Source organism: Phalaenopsis equestris, unplaced genomic scaffold (assembly GCF_001263595.1).
Source record: "Phalaenopsis equestris unplaced genomic scaffold, ASM126359v1 Scaffold000025, whole genome shotgun sequence".
Taxonomy (NCBI): Eukaryota; Viridiplantae; Streptophyta; class Magnoliopsida; order Asparagales; family Orchidaceae; genus Phalaenopsis; species Phalaenopsis equestris.
In genome coordinates, this window is record NW_018164467.1 from 1,189,545 (window position 1) to 1,206,520 (window position 16,976).

General features: G+C 42.9%; 1 protein-coding gene across 1 annotated transcript; it reads right to left on the bottom strand.

The window, feature by feature from the left end:
- Nucleotides 1–3,779: 3,779 nt before the first annotated feature.
- On the bottom strand, nt 3,780–16,969 carry LOC110018561 (ABC transporter B family member 1). Its single transcript, XM_020715910.1, has 7 exons — nt 16,419–16,969; nt 16,287–16,341; nt 15,561–16,197; nt 15,156–15,472; nt 14,855–15,078; nt 5,354–6,439; nt 3,780–5,280 (listed from the first exon to the last, which is right to left on the bottom strand). Exons 1-7 carry the CDS (start codon nt 16,893–16,895, stop codon nt 3,997–3,999), a joined length of 4,080 nt encoding a protein of 1,359 aa, XP_020571569.1. The 5' UTR covers nt 16,896–16,969; the 3' UTR covers nt 3,780–3,996.
- Between the last annotated feature and the right edge of the window lie 7 nt (nt 16,970–16,976).

The window sequence follows — 16,976 nt, forward strand, 5'->3', positions numbered from 1 at the left end:
CTTCCGATCATAAGCTTCTTGCAAAAATTAAACCTTTCCAACTGCCTTGTCCTTGAGAATCATGTCAAGAATTTTGCAAGCTTCACAAACTCCTTCATTTAGAAATGTTTGGACAGTTGATTCTTCATCATATCAACTTAAATCTGACTGACAGATGCAATCAACATATCATCAACATGTAAAAGGAAGTAAATGAATTCACTATTTGCCAACTTCTTGAAATATGCACAATGATCCATACTGGCTCATCTTCTACTTTTTTCCCCTCATAAACTGATCAATTTTTTTTATGTCACTGCCGTGGTGGCTGCTTCAACCCATATAAAGACTTCTATAAGTTAGAAACCAAGTCTTTTAATAATTCATATCAAGGCAATTGCTACATGTACATCTCCTTTTGCAATTCTTTGTGTAAGAATGCAGTCTTCAAAATTATGCTACAAGTGCTAAGAAAACACAGATTGAGGGATGTTTGACCATTGAGTAGAACACTTTGTCATGATCAATCCCTTATTGTTGTGCAAAGTCTTTTGTCACTAATCTTGTCTTGTACCATACATCAGCTCAATGAGATCATTTCTTCTTTGCATACACTCATTTGTACTTGATGAATTTCTTTCCTAGAGAAAGCTTCACCAACCTCAAAGTATCATTGTTCCGAAGATACTCTATCTCTCCATCCATCGTTGCTCTCCAAATATCACAATCTAGGCTCTCCACCGCTTCTTTTTAGTGATTAAGAAATTTTATCTTTGTGGCTGAAAGTGCAAATGCAATGTGATCCGTCGACCAAGCTAATTTTGGGACATTTTAGCATGTGGTCCTACTCCTAGCAATAGATTCCTGAGCAGGATCCTCGTCCTCAGAATCTTCTTCCACCTCCTCCTACTCATTATCAACAAATACTCCTGAGCTGCAACTGATTCAGGTACCTAAGTTAGAGCAGACAAACTTTCTGGAACAAATGGAGTTGAATCAAACTCAAATTTCTGTTGTCTATCTGCGTTCGCAGTAGAACTTTCCACTTGCTTTGAGTCCCAATTTTTTAACAAGCTTGACTCGTCCAACGTAAGATCCCTGCTAATGATAACCTTCATTTCTGATTGATCATGCAGCTTGAAGCCCTTGATTCCACGTATGAAGCCAATGAAGATTGTCTTTTTTGCTCATGGTTCCAATTTATAATTTTGCACCCGATAGTAAGCTGGACACATAAATACTCTCATGCGCTCAAAATATCTATCATGATTCCTTGGCTGCTTCAACCCATATAAAGACTTCTATAAGTTGGAAACCAAGTCTTTTAATAATTCATATCAAGGCAACGGCTGCATGTACACCTCCTTTTGCAATTCTTTGTGTAAGAATGCAGTTTTCACAACAAGTTGTTCCAAGATTAGGTTGTACTATGCTACAAGTGCTAAGAAAACACAGATTGAGGGATGTTTGACCATCGAGTAGAACACTTTGTCATGATGAATCCCTTCTTGTTGTGCAAAGTCTTTTGTCACTAATCTTGTCTTGTACCATACATCAGCTCAATGAGATCATTTCTTCTTTGCATACACTCATTTGTACTTGATGAATTTCTTTCCTAGAGGAAGCTTCACCAACCTCAAAGTATCATTGTTCCGAAGATACTCTATCTCTCCATCCATCGTTGCTCTCCAAATATCACAATCTAGGCTCTCCACCGCTTCTTTTTAGTGATTAAGAAATTTTATCTTTGTGGCTGAAAGTGCAAATGCAATGTGATCCGTCGACCAAGCTAATTTTGGGACATTTTAGCATGTGGTCCTACTCCTAGCAATAGATTCCTGAGCAGGATCCTCGTCCTCAGAATCTTCTTCCACCTCCTCCTACTCATTATCAACAAATACTCTTGAGCTGCAACTGATTCAGGTACCTAAGTTAGAGCAGCCAAACTTTGTGGAACAAATGGAGTTGAATCAAACTCAAATTTATGTTGTCTATCTGCGTTCGCAGTAGAACTTTCCACTTGCTTTGAGTCCCATTTTTTTAACAAGCTTGGCTCGTCCAACGTAAGATCCCTGCTAATGATAACCTTCATTTCTGATTGATCATGCAGCTTGAAGCCCTTGATTCCACGTATGAAGCCAATGAAGATTGTCTTTTTTGCTCATGGTTCCAATTTATAATTTTGCACCCGATAGTAAGCTGGACACATAAATACTCTCATGCGCTCAAAATATCTATCATGATTCCTTGACCACATCTCCTTTAGATCTTTCAGTAGCTGCAGAAGGCAGACGGTTCACCAAGTGACATATAGAGTCTATTGCCTCGGCCCAATAGAATCTATTCGACTCAGTCCTAAATAACATACCAAAGTCTAATTCATCATCTCTATCATCCCCTTCTGCTTTGGTGCTCTATCTCAGCTCTCTGACACTCCTTCAAGAATGCATTCGCAGTGTATTCACTCTCATTGTCTGTTCTGATACATTTGATCTTTTTACCAGTCTCAGTCTCAATCCACTTCCAAATTATGAAAATATTCAGCACCTCAATTTGTGTTTTATGGTGTACAACAAAACATACCTGTAGTAATCATCAATAAAATAAACAAGGTATCTCCACTTGCTGAAAACTGTTGTATTCATTACACTATAAATATCTATGTAAACATACTCTAAAACATCTTTTCTATTATGGATAAAAGTACTAAAATATACACGTGTCTACTTATCAAATACACTATGTTCGTATAAATCAAATTTACAGGTGCTCGGCCATTTGATCAATCATTTTTTTATCAAAGCTTGAAGTGAAGCCTCTTCGGCACGGGCTACTATCATAAGCAACAAGATAGTGACATTAGAAGAATCATCAACAACAACAGTCGTTCCGACAACTTTACTATCCTAAAGATAGTAAAGATTGTGATGACAATCTCCGTTCATAAAAATCATTGCTCCACGACATATCCTCAAAACTTCTGCTCAATAATTACCTCGTAGCCCTTGAACTCTAAAGCCCCAACTGACAACAAATTATTCTTGATATGTGGAACATGTTTAACATTGCTCATCTCCTTCACAGTACCATCATGTGTCCTAATAATGACACTTTCAACATCAATAATACGACAAGCTTGATCGTTGTGTATAGCCACTACATTGTTATCTAGCTCCTTGTACGTATAGAACCATATTCGCTGAGGACAAATGTGATAGGTAATACCTAACGTAACAGGAGAAAAAAATGGAGAGTTGCAAGATTTCAATAGTAAGCATACCTGCTTGGCCATCTACGGATGACACCACGCGACAATGGCAACAATTGCTAAGCTGCGAGCAATATGGGCTCACATCAGTTAACGCAAGGCAATGGAATGATATTTCTGATGTTATGATTGGGTTCTAGGTGGTAGACTAGTAAAAATGAAGTTTTAGGCGTTAGGTAAATATCTTCTTTTTAAGTTGTATGTATGTAAATCCTCCAAATTGAAATAAAGATGTAACAGTAAAAACTGTCTGTTTGGGGCAGCTGCAGCTTATTGAATAATATGTTGATAAGCTATGTGCGGTGTTTATTACAAACTTTTATTTTTTTTGAAAAAGTCAGACTGCTGCGAGAAAGCTGCCAAACGCTGCTTTCAGCGTTTTCAAAACCCATAAGCTGCCAAAACGCACTTTACCCAAACAGTGCAGGTGTGTTTTCAAAACGACACCAAACCAAATAAGCTGCGTCAAACGGACCCTAAGGATTGTGCATACCGAATCACTCCCACATTTAACACTCGGCACTAACTGAGATTTCATTGCAAAATCATATATCATATGCTTTTAGTCTCTATTTGTGTTACATCAAACAATAGAAACCAAAAAAAAACCTACATTGCATGTAGCATTTCTCTATAGCACTCCAAATGCAAGTAATATTTTAACCATTAGTAAAGAAAAAAAAAAGGAAAAAGAAAAACGGAACAGTAGATTCACCGTTGACGTACAAAATTCCTCGCGCAACGGATGACTACTCGGCCTCCCTTGCACTCGTAGATGCAACTGAAATTTGCCCAGCCACAGCAGCACCCAACACAATCCCGTGCGACAAACGCTGCAGCTGCAGCATCCGAGCATAGCAGCCATCTGGATGCTGCGCTAGCAGGTGAGAATGTGATCCCTGCTCCACAACCTTCCCCTCCTCAATAACTGCGATAGTTTGAGCACCTCTAACCAGGGCAAGCCGGTGGGCTACCATGACAGTGGTCCTTCCGGCGGCGGCTCGATCCAGCGCCTCCTGCACGCACCGCTCCGACTCTGCGTCCAACGCACTTGTAGCCTCGTCGAGCAGTAACACCGGCGCTTTCTTGAGCAGCGCCCGCGCAATGGCGATCCGCTGCCGCTGTCCTCCTGAGAGCTGCACCCCGCGTTCCCCAACCCACGTCTGGTACCCCTCCGGCATCCCAGATATGAAACGGTGAGCGTTTGCCGCAGTTGCTGCCTCGATGACTTCACCTTCTGTTGCCCCCTCTCGCCCGTACGCAATATTGTCGTGAATGGTGGCGGCGAACAGGCACGGTTCCTGCGGCACCACCGCCATCACCCGCCGCAGCGTTCGGAGGTTATACTTGCGAATGTCCCGCCCGTCCACCAGAACCCGGCCGGTGTTTGGGTCGTAGAAGCGCTGGATGAGTGAGATGACGGAGCTTTTCCCGCATCCGCTGGGTCCAACCAGCGCAAGGGTCTTGCCAGAGCGGGCACGCAGAGTGAGGTCGCGGAGTACTGGGAAATCCGGCCGCGATGGGTAGGCGAAGTCCACGTGCTTGAGCTCCACCTCCCCGCGGAGGCGCTCCGGCACCTGGGGTGCCTCTTTGTCGTCGGGTTCGATCTCGGTCTTGCGGTCGATGACCTCAAACAGGGAACTCATGGCTTGACCCCCTTTGATGAAGTCTGGAGCGAGGGTCAGTGTCTCGGCAGCGCCGTTCGCGGATACCATTAGGACCATGAAAACCCGGATGGTTTTGGAGAAGTCGGAGATCCCATGCTTCACCAGCCAAGCCGCGTACCATAGCCCAAGAGCGTAGGAAGCGTAGAGGAGGAACTGCGCAACGCCGTAGCTGCTCCCGGCAATCTGGCCTTTCCAGAAGCACCGCCGCAGCGGGCCCTCCAAGTTTGCCGTGAAAATCTCAGTGATTTTGGCCTCCGAATTGAATGCCGCAACCGTCCGTACATTCGCCACTGCCTCCCCGGCGATTTGCGTGGCCCTAGCGTGTGCGCCTTTTAAGTCCCCGGAGAAGCCTTTGAGAAACATTTTCTGCGGTTGCCAAATTGCTCGATGAATTATCCGGGGAATAAAAAGTTGTAGAGCATGATCAAGATTAACGCACCTGTAGCACGGTAGCGGCGACTACGACGGGAAATACGGCAATGAGAACGAGGGCAAGGCGCCACTGAAGGACGAACCCTGCCGTGCAGGCGACGAGCAGGAGCGCAATGTTTTGCACTATCACTGATATCCGATCCCCGATGGCGGACCTCACATTATGGGCGTCCTGTGAGAGTCTAGCTACCGTCCTGGAACTCGAATTTTCATCGCGGTCGAACCAGGCGATTTCGTTCCGGAGAAAAGAGGAGAACATCTGTTCCCGGACCCTCTTGGTTAGGTTCTCGCCTACCACATCCCAGAAGAAATGTTGCAGCGTGTTGAATAACAGAGCGGCGGAGGAGACGGCGATAAGGAGGTAGCAGTACCTGGCGATCTCACGTCGCATATAAGCGTAGTCCTGGGCATAATAGACGCTGAGTACCGCGCTAAGGACATAGGCGAAGAATGCGCTCATGGAGCCACATAGCATGGAGCCAACGGAGCCAATGAGCGCGTAAGCCCACTCTGGGGAGTTCATCTTGGCGAGCCGCCAGAACGAGCTTGCCTGATCACGGAACCCTACCTTCTCCCCCGACCGGTAGTGAACAGGGTCGAAGGAATGAGTGAAATCTGTGGTGGAGAAGTCGGACAGGCGTCGCGAATAGGGGGAGCGGCCGTAGGAGGAGTTGCGTGTAATGATGGGCGAACTCACAGAGTTTCGTGCGCTGGATGGCCGAGCACTGCTTTTCCGGGCGTTGATGAGCGCGGTTTCGTGAGCCTGCTCCTGTAGGCGGATGAGGCGAGCATAGAGCCCATTGTCTGCCCGCAGCATGAGTTCCTCGTGGGTGCCAAGCTCCGCCACACTCCCCTGCTGAATAACGGCGACGAGGTCGGCCTTGCGGACGGTGGAGAGGCGGTGGGCGATTATGAGCGTGGTGCGGCCGATCATGAACCGATCCAATGCTTCCTGTACAAGTTTTTCGGATTCCGAATCGAGCGCGCTCGTCGCCTCATCAAGCAGCAGTACCGCTGGATTCTTCAGCATCGCCCTCGCAATTGCGATCCGCTGTTTCTGCCCGCCCGATAGCTGTAATCCCCTCTCCCCAACCTGCGCCACCAATCACCGCTATCGTTAGCTTGCGAGGGAGTGCAGGTATGTTAAAGCTAAATTATCTAACCTTTTTTAACTTTTTTAATTTATTATATGCTTAAAAACTAATTAGGAAAACGTCAAGGTCAATTTTCAATAATAGTCTCTGTTTTTTTTTTTGTCATGTATAGAAATATATAAAAAGTTAAATATACTTAATTATTTAACAGTTGCAATCCTAATTGTTGGACCATCTTTTAACTGTTCAATCTAGTGTTCTCCACTCCCATTTCAGCCTTTATTGCTCCTCTCATTGTCACCAGAAAATAATTGCACCTTCAGGCGATATCATGGCTATGTACCATGTCGCCCATAAGCACGGCATGAAACAATTCATACTGTTGTCGGCAGATGAAATATTTTCTCCCTTATAACATTCACTTTTTATCTCAACTCACAATTAGAGAAGAAAATCATTATTAATCATTTTCTTCTAATTTGAGCAAATTTAATTGAAAGTGCATAAACAAGCTTATAGTAAACCTTAAACTCAAGACATCTTAATTGAAAATTTGAACTCTACAGCGAGTGGGTTGCATTTCTCTAATTCTTCACATTTACTTTCTATCTTTTAAAACTTTTCTTTTTGAAAGACAATTTTCTAGCAATTGCTTTTTTTAGGGGCTCTCCGGTGGCACATTTAGCCCAAATTTAACTTGAATGCAGGCTAAATTTTGTCAGACAGTCAATTTTGGGAAAATAAAGCCGTTGATTATTAAATCCCACAAATCAACGAATTTACGAGATTTACGGGATTTGATGAAAGAGCTATAAGGATTTAACAAAACTTGTCAAACAATTTTACTGAATTTATAATATTTAATAAATCTGTTGCCATATAGTTTTTTATATTTAACTCATTCTGGATTTATGATATTTACTAAATTCTAATAACTTGAATCTCATTTTTTGTCAGACAACAACTTAATGTTTGCAGTGTGATTTGTTGGGAACATTTAGGAAAGTTTTCTAGCATAATTTTACCTTTATAGGTACAATTAAGGCATGCTAGTTTTAGCTATCATTCCAACTAATTTAGAGTAAGTTTAAAAAAATGTTAATAATTAAATTAACTCAATGTTAAATTTAATTTGAGTATTAATAAATTATGTTTATCAAGTCGTTAATGCCACATAAAAATATATGAATTATCTCGCCTTATAATAATCCCTTATAGTAATTATATGAACTAAATAATCATAATAGAAAACAAAATTAAGATTTACATAAATACCACTAAATTTCTATGTATTTACATATATAATACCAAAACTTCAATTTTTACATACATAACACCTGACCTATGCATGAAAATGGTGCATTTCACTTTTTAAAAGTTAAAATTGTTTTTTTTTTTTGTGTTATGAAATAATTGGGGAATAAATGTAAAATTCAAAAGTTACGTGTTTGATAAGTAAATACATAGGATTTGGGTGGTATATCCGTAAATGCGCCAAAAATAAAAATATATAAGATAATGAGAATCCGTAAATGCGCCAAAAATAAAAATATATAAGATTATGAGATTTTTTTTTTTTTGGAATGGTCAAATCATAATACCAGCACGAATATCAAAGTCATTGGACGGCTCAAATGGAGGTTAGGCAAGTAGAGCATCCTACCAGCCCGACCAGGGAAGATTCGATCGGTCTTCGCTGCGAGAGACCCACACATGCGGTCTCAACAGACCTGAACGCACGTAGGAGCGCCCAACTGCAACAGACCGACCGATCCATGATGAACCGGAGCAACGCACGACCAAGCACCTCCACCGACTGCCTTGTACGTCAAAAGGCAAAATCGCTAATCGGTTTGTGGTCATAGTCAACCAAAGTCAAGCCGATCGGTCAGCCGATCACCGCCATAATTGAAATTCAAATTGTAATACAAATATAACATGAAATTTATATAAAAAATTAGTATTTTAAACACATTAAGAACAGTTTTCATAATTATTTCCTTTTTTCTGTAATTGTACAAAATGCATCCCTATAAATATAGAGCTAAAAATACAAATAAATAGGCTCTCACTCGACTCTTGCAACGGTGAATTTCAGACTTACTCTACTCCCTATCCTCCTCTCCTTCATCCGTCTCTAACTCTCAGGGCGTGATTCGTAAAAGACAAGGTAAGATCCAACATTTGAAAATGTGGTGCGGTGAGCGTGGATCATGCAACAGACGAGAAACGGGAAAGACTATGAAGGAGAAAGCTCCCAAAGAGAAATAGTGTGCATAGAACACAATAAGGGCGGGTCCGAGTACATGTCCAGTCGCTCACAAGGGAAGCATTTACTAGCCAAATAAAAGAGGTGGTAACCCTATCCAAGCTAAGGATCCCGCGTCTAGATCCTTTCAAGGGGAAGAACGATCTGATCGGCCACGTAGCTTTCTTCAAGTCATCGGTCGGTCTGCTTCAAGTGACAACGATATATTATGTCGTCTCTTCCTAATCACCCTGAAGGAGTCGTTCCTTCGATAGTTCAACGATCTACCGACCGAAACAATCCCCAACTACTATGAGTTTAAACAACTCTTCATCTCACACTTCTCGAATGTACAAAAGCCGAGAAAAGGCTCAAACACACCTCATGAAACATTACCCGCTTCAAGAACAAGATGCTGGAAGTTAGAAAACAAACTTCATTACTGCGCAGGGCATATTTTGTTTTAATGTAATGCCCATCGAGCTTAAGAACGCTTAAGTGACCAATCAAGGCTTCATGGATGTAATTTTTCTAGTAAAAAAAAATGTTGAGGTGTATATCGATGATATTATAACTAAAATTGAATCACCAAAAAACCATCGAAGATCTGAAAAAGACATTTGAAACACTCAAAAAATTCAATATGAGATTAAACCCCTCCAAGTGCACCGTCGGGGTGTCGACCGGAAAGTTCCTCAGCCTTCACCTGACTCCTAAAGGACTGAAAGCCAATCCAAAAAAGTACAGATGATCCTAGATATGTTGCTTCTGCAGAGTACCAAGAAAATTCAGAGGCTAACCTGTCAGATTGCCGAACTCAGTTGTTTCATCCCAAAATCGGGCGAAAAGTGTGTGGCGTTCTTTAAAGCGTTATGGAAGATCAGTGTTTCAAATGGACGACCAAATGTGAGGAGGCGCACAGGAACTTGAAAGATTTCATTGTATCACCACAACATCTCTAGAGTTCGAAGTCGACAGAACAACTATGTCTCGACCTCGGAGTCAGACAAGCAGTTATAAGTTCAATCCTGGTCCGAGAGGAGGCAAGGAAGCAGAACTCAGTCTACTACACAAGCGAGTGTTTCATAGCACTGAAACCGGGCAGCCAAGTATGGAAAAACTAACATTTGCTTTGATTGTTTCTACTTTCAGACTTCGATCATACTTCCAGATGCATCCAATTCGGGTTATCACGGACCATGCATTGAAGTTTGTACTCACATAACCCGAGCACTCCTACCGACTGCTAAAGTGGGTACTAGAGCTCAATGAATTCAACATCACTACTTCCTTCAGACGGCAATCAAAGCCCAAGCGATTGCTGACTTCTCTGTGCCAGAGGGACAAGATGAAGGAATGTCAATGATGACAGGATGTAGACTCTATATGTCGACGAGGTCTCCAAGCAGGCAACAGTAGGATTGGGTCTGGTTTGTGCAGCCTGGCCAGAGAACACTCCTACGAGTCAATCTCAATGGAATTCAAAGTCATAAACAACCAGGATGAGTACGAAGTGCTTATCGTCAAACTCCTCCTAGCTTGTGAAATAGTCAATTAGGACTTCCTATGAGGTCTAATTTCTTGTTGATTGTGAGTCAAGTTAACGGATAATTTGAAGACAGAGACAAGATGATGGCCATGTATCTCGCCAAGATGAGGAAGGAAATCGAAAGATTCAGGAGCTTCTGTATCAAGCACCTCAACAAGGAAGACAATCAAGTAACTGTCATTCTCTCCAAACATGTCTGCTTGGGAGGAAACCCCAAAAAGCTTACCAAGTCGACGATCAACAAACCAGAAGCCATGGACATAAAGACCGACTGGACTAAAAGCTGGATGGATTCATTCATCTACTACCTGGAGAATGGAGAAATAGAAAGAAGTATCAAAGATCCAAGGTGTTTTAAAATTAAAGCGCCCTATACTTGTTGATCAATGGAAAGTTTTTCAGGAGGTCTGTTACTTCGTTCTACTTGAGGTGTTTGAGAGAGGACGAAGTCAAAGATATGCTCAAAGAGGTGCATTGGGAGAATACGACAACCACTTCAGAGAGAAAACCCTAGCCTACCGTGTGCAACGACAAGAGTACTTCTAGCCAACACTCTTGAAAGATGTTGCAGAATTCTCAAAAAGGCGTTAACAGTGTCAAAAATACACCCCCTTACATCATCAGCCAAATTAGGAGCTACAACCAATACTCAGTCATTGGTCGTTCGAAATATGGGGATTGAATATTCTCGGGTCATTTCCTCCATCAAAAGGCCAAAGGAGGTTCCTGTGGTAGCAGTCGACTACTTTTCAAAATGAATCGAAGCAAACCAACTTAGAGTCGATCTAAAACTTCATATGATATGATCTGCTCTCCTGATATGGGCTGCCACTCGTCATCATCACCGATAATGGGACCCGATTCGCGGATCAATGAGTGAAAGACTTATGCAAGAAATAGGGGATTGATCTAAAGTTCATTTCGGTCCATCATCCTAGGACAAACGATCATGCAGAGGCAGCTAAGACAACTACAAAACACATTTTGAACCTACTGAGGAAGAAGGTCGAAGGAGACAAAACACATTTTGAACCTACTGAGGAAGAAGGTCGAAGGAGTCGAGGAAATTGGGAGGAGTTGTTGCCTTCGGTGATCCGAACGACACCATCTTCGACGACCGCACTAACTCCATTCATGCTAACCCATGTAATGGAGGTTGTGCTACCGGTCGAATATGATCATAACAGCTAAATGGTCCTTACAACCTCCTCGTTCGTCGAACACGAAACGATCGAGTGGCAGCAGGCTAACACCCGCAAAAACACTTTGATCGAGTTAGGTACAATATACATATTTTACAACACGTTAGACTGAAACTAACCCTCAGAAGAAATGATCAATCCATAATATAAGTAACAACTGACACACCTAAATAGAGAGAATCTTGTCATTTGGAAGACAAACACATCCCTGTACCTAGAGCACTGTCGCGTCGAATAGGTTGGTTGGACCCGATCGGCTCTTTCCAAAAATCTGACTTGACCCAGTCTATTCACCACAGCCTTCCGCTGGGTACAAGATACGACCCGAGGGAGCTAAATGCCCCGGCATTCTGAAAACAAAGAAAGCCCTCACCGCGAACGCTCGAAGTGTCCCTCTCCTCTAGATCCCCCTTAGTTCAGAGGGGAAGAAGGGGGTGGGAGAAATAATGTTCGGGCAGTCATCTCTTTCCCAGCGATCCAACTCGAGTCCCTTTTGATTGAGCCTAAGAATTCCTTTACGCCCTGAAGCATCTTCTCGGAAAGTAGAATGTGATCGCAAGTGAAGGAATCCTTGCCCACACTCCCGTAGGGTTCAAAATATCACAAACAGCCAAATCGAGCAAGAGTGAAACCCGTTGCCACCGGAGGTGTCACATTTTTCTCTCAGAACCCCGAGCAGAGGATGTGTTAAGAGAGATAACGAAAACCACACAGCCAATAGCAACGGTCGAACGGATGCATTATCCTCCTGAGGCGGTGAGTTTAGCACCCCTTCAAAAGTTCACCCTGCTCGTTCGGACATTTTTCTCTCAGAACCCCGAGCAGAGGATGTGTCAAGAGAGATAACGAAGACCACACAGCCAATAGCAACGGTCGAACAGATGCATTATCCTCCTGAGGCGATGAGTACCCTACTCGTTCGCAGGAAGGGCCTCTGCTCAGGTATCTAACTAGACTCAAGTGAGGTTTGATACTCAAACTCAACTCGCAGAAAATCCTCTCATTCAATACACGACTTGCATAAAAGATATAAAATGGGGGCTCCGTCCTCAAGACAACGAGAACCCACATCATTAGAGAATCTTCTCCACCACCGGTTATATAAGGAGTCGTCCAATAGCTCTCCACCCTCACGAATCTGACACTCATGTTGAAATAGTAAGGACACTGTGAACCGCTATTTAACATTTGAATCTAGACCAAATCATACAATTCTAACTTTACCAACGACCCCTATTTATAAGTGAAGATGGAGGTTTTCAACCCTATAGAAAAAGCCATAGAATGAGCTACATATATAAAAATCACAAAGTGAAGCCAATTGGTAACTCACTATAAAAGTTTAAGAGACGTGGTTTTGGAACTCAGACTAATACTCGAACAACAAGTCGGGAGAATCATTGATTCCCCTAATCAAAGTCGCCAAATATGTCTTGGTTTAAGATGACCATTAAATTTAGCCAGCTTGGTGGATTCCATATGAGTCTCGCAAGTTCTCCATGAACTTGTTGGCTTAATTTTTTTAGAAATTAGCTGATGGGTTTAACTTGAATCTAGTGAATAATACACTTTAAACCTAACCAGTGAGTTCTCCTTGAACCTAGTTGGCAAGTTTTTCTTATGTGTAGCTTAACGAGTCTATTCTAAAACTGAAAGGTGCATCAATGTCCTAGTTGGGCATTTGTTCTTCAAAATCTAGCATATACAACAGTTAGACATGGTCATCATAAGCTAAGAGGTTGGATAGAATGATAAGGATATCATAGATTTGACATCACATAATTTCCACCCAAATATCGCTCACTTATAAGGGGACTTAAATCAACACATCCAGAAATAGCAAAACATTCAACACTTGTAATATTCAACCATCCTATCTTTTATTAACCTCTTTGTTTGAACATTGGGGCCTTGAGACTAACATATTCCACCTACTTTCATGTGAGATGAATATTAAGTCATATGATTTTGAACTAATATTACGCATTGGATTTGAGGCCCAATTTTATCCGAGCAAAATGCTTTAGGTGAGGTATGGTGATAGCAGTCTTGATCCAATTGATGAAATGAGTTATTTCGAGATTTTATATAAAATTTGATCATCATCTTCTAAATGGCTTTGCTAAGCATTATTTTCTTCAAACTAACATATTCCATCTACCTTATATAGTTAAAATGAATCACATTCTAGGATGCTGAACTAATATTAAGTACTATGTATGATTGCCAAATTTTAAGTTTAAAGGCGCTGCTGAAAGTCATGGCCCAAGTGATATGGCGAGTTGTCATTCTACAAAATTTGAAGAGTTATCATTGTACAAAATTTGAATTAATTGTAGGGATTAGATTTGTGGTGGGGTTTTATTATTATTTATTACTTATTTTTTTGTGATTATAAACAAAGAGAGACAATCCAGGCATATTGTGGTAGGTTCGGGATGGAGATAAAAGTCATAGCACGATCATTATGATATGATGAGTTATCAGGCAGACATCTATAAAGAGATATAGTGTATCACCACCTAAATTTTGCAACCCTTTCATTAAAATTTTAAATTAGTCAAGCTTAAGCAAATATTTGCTTGCCACTTAAGATGGTTCCGGTGATGTTAGCAAGACAATCATACAGGAATCTAATTGAGATTAAACCATTACATGCATATGTATTTGCATATATTTTCACCTCAACAACATCATAATATTTGATTGCAATCCAAGGAAAGTTAAGTTAAACAGTGTTGCCAATCTAACTTAGTACAACATATCTTATACAATATTTCTCATCTTCTTATCTTAATAATCTCCACCTATTTATCCAGCAATATATCTACGTTTGTTTAAATAATCACCACTTCAAAATTTAGTTTTTCTCACCTAATTCTAGTCCACAGGGGCTGTAAATTCATCAAGCACACAATAATAAAATAGTGCAGATGCTTTAAAAAGGGACCTGATGGAGGCATGCCATGCGGGACGACTTACTCCATTTTTTATTTTATTTTATTTTATTTTATTTTATATGTATGTCTTACAATAAGAATAAAAAGAATTATTTTAGGAAATTTGTCAAACTCAATTTCATTGGCTGTGGGCCTGTGAAATTGGAAATAGAAAAGGACACGAGAAAGCAAAAAAGAATCTTTCCATGTTACTCAATTTGGACTGGTGGAAAACTTGCTGGGAGACATCAGCCATCGTATTCAGCTGTAGATGCCGTGAAATATGTCTTTTCATTTATATCGAGTTAGAGCAGATGATGAAGGCGAAAGGGGTTCTTAATTAATTGATAAAGCACTCAAAAAAAGGCGGACAGGAAAGGCACAGAGAAATTATGAAGGAGATGTATGTAAACAGGGAATAGATGCGGGAAGGGATGGGCTTGGGGATGGGGGGAGACAGAGAAGCAGGCACGCACCTGTGAATCATAGCCGTCCGGAAGCTTTATGATGAAAGAGTGGGCATTGGCCACCCTAGCAGCTTCTTCTATCTGTACCTGCGATGCATCCTCCCTTCCCAAAAGAAGATTTTCTCTGATTGAAGTGGCGAACAGAGCTGGCTCCTGGCTAACCAGCCCAATCTGATGCCTTAGCCATCTCAGCTTCAGTTCCTTTATGTCGTTACCATCGAGCAGCACTTGCCCTTTCACAACCAACAATTTAAGCCATATAAAACAAGATCATTAATATTAAATGCAGAAGAAGATTTAGAGCGTATACCTGAATTGGGATCGTAGAATCTTTCTATGAGGGACACGACAGTGCTCTTACCGGAGCCGCTACTCCCGACAAGAGCCAGGGTCTTACCAGCAGCGACAGTGAGGGAGAAATCTCGCAGGATTTGGACCTCCGGCCGAGCAGGGTAGGCAAAGTCGACGTTTTTAAGCTCCACGTGACCGGTGACTGACTGGAGCTCCATCCCGGTCTCCGCGTTGCGGTCGACCTCCGGCCGGTGATTGATTGTCTTGTATATCTTAGCTGCGGAAACTCTGGCTTTAGCAAGGGAGGATAAGCTTGGAACCGACTGGCCTAGAGCCCTGCAAACAGGGATTTATTTTGTTAGGCTAAGAAGGTTGAGGCACGGGTAAAAAGGAAGGGCCTTTTAATGAGCTTTGCTGAACTTACAGTCCCCCGATCATGACCGTAAACATGGTGGAGATGGCTAAGCCGCCGTTGGCGTGGTGATGGCGAACGAGGTATCCACCGCACCAGAGAAGGAGCGCGTAGCAGCAGAAGACGGTGAAGTACGTGGCGCCAAGACCGATGCCCTTTGCGAAGCCAATTCGATAGCCAATCCTCTGTGCCACCTTCAGCGCCTCCGAGTACGCCTGGAGAGCTCTGGACTCACCGCCGAACGACTGCACCGTCCGGATCTGCGATAGTGACATCTCTGCAATGTTGCTGGCTTGAGAGAGCGCGTCCTGGCTCTTGGAAGTGAGCTTGGCCAACGTTGTGGTATGGATACCCCCGATGACCGCGATGAGGGGAACCACTGCTAGTGTAACGAGGGCCAGCTGCCACACTGCAGTGAAACCGACGACAAAACCGGAAACCAGAGTAGCCATGTAGTGAATTAAGTTCCCAAGCTTCTCGCTGATCGCGTCCTGAACGATGACTGCATCGGCATTGATGACGAAGACGACGTCCGAGGTGCGGACCTCGGTGTCGAAGTAACGAATGTCTTGGTTAAGCGCCGACTCCAGATATTTTATCCTCATCTTCGTAGACTGTCGCTCCCCCGTCCACATCCAGCAAGAGATCTCTGTTTCACCGATTAAACGATTCCTGCCCTGTTACAACTATACATTCGGGCAAAAGCAATGAAGCATAATTGGAAGCGAAGAAGTTTACCAGCCCAAGAAGACACCCAAATGGCGGCACCGACGACAAGAAAGTAGAATGAAAACTGCAAAATTTATAAAAAGAAGATTAATTTTGGATTATATGAAGCGTGTTGAAACAAAAAAGAAGAGCATGGCCAACCTTGATGACTTCTCGAACCATGGTATCGGGCTCGTCGGCGTTGGAACCGAAGGAATCCACGAGATCTGCAAAGAATCGGAGGAACACCGGCAGGGAGCAGCCGTGAATAATGGCTCCGGCTGTGCCAATGCCCATCAGCACATAGTCCAGCCCATCTGCAAACCTGAAAAGCTCGATGCAGCTCACCGCCGGCAGTGGCGGTGCAGGCTTCTCATCCCCTCCGCCGCGGTTGGTTCCACCACGCTCTGCTCCTTCCCCTGTAACCCCCTCTTCTTCCATCTTCCCGCTGGGAGACTCCATCTCTGAAGCTGCGGACTGCGCAGCATTTGAAGCTTTTACCTTGCTATCTTCCCGGTGCACTTTGTCCGAGACCTCAATGGCATGCAATTCCTCCTGGCTGGGAGAGTGGGGTGGCGAACAGAGCTGGAATCGTTGCATCTCTGGGAGGCTCAAATGCTCCGGCGACATTGCAGCCATAGCACCATCAACACCGCACCCCTCTCCCTCACTCCCTCACTCCCTCACTCCCTCACTCCCTCTTTTCTCCACTCGCGCGTA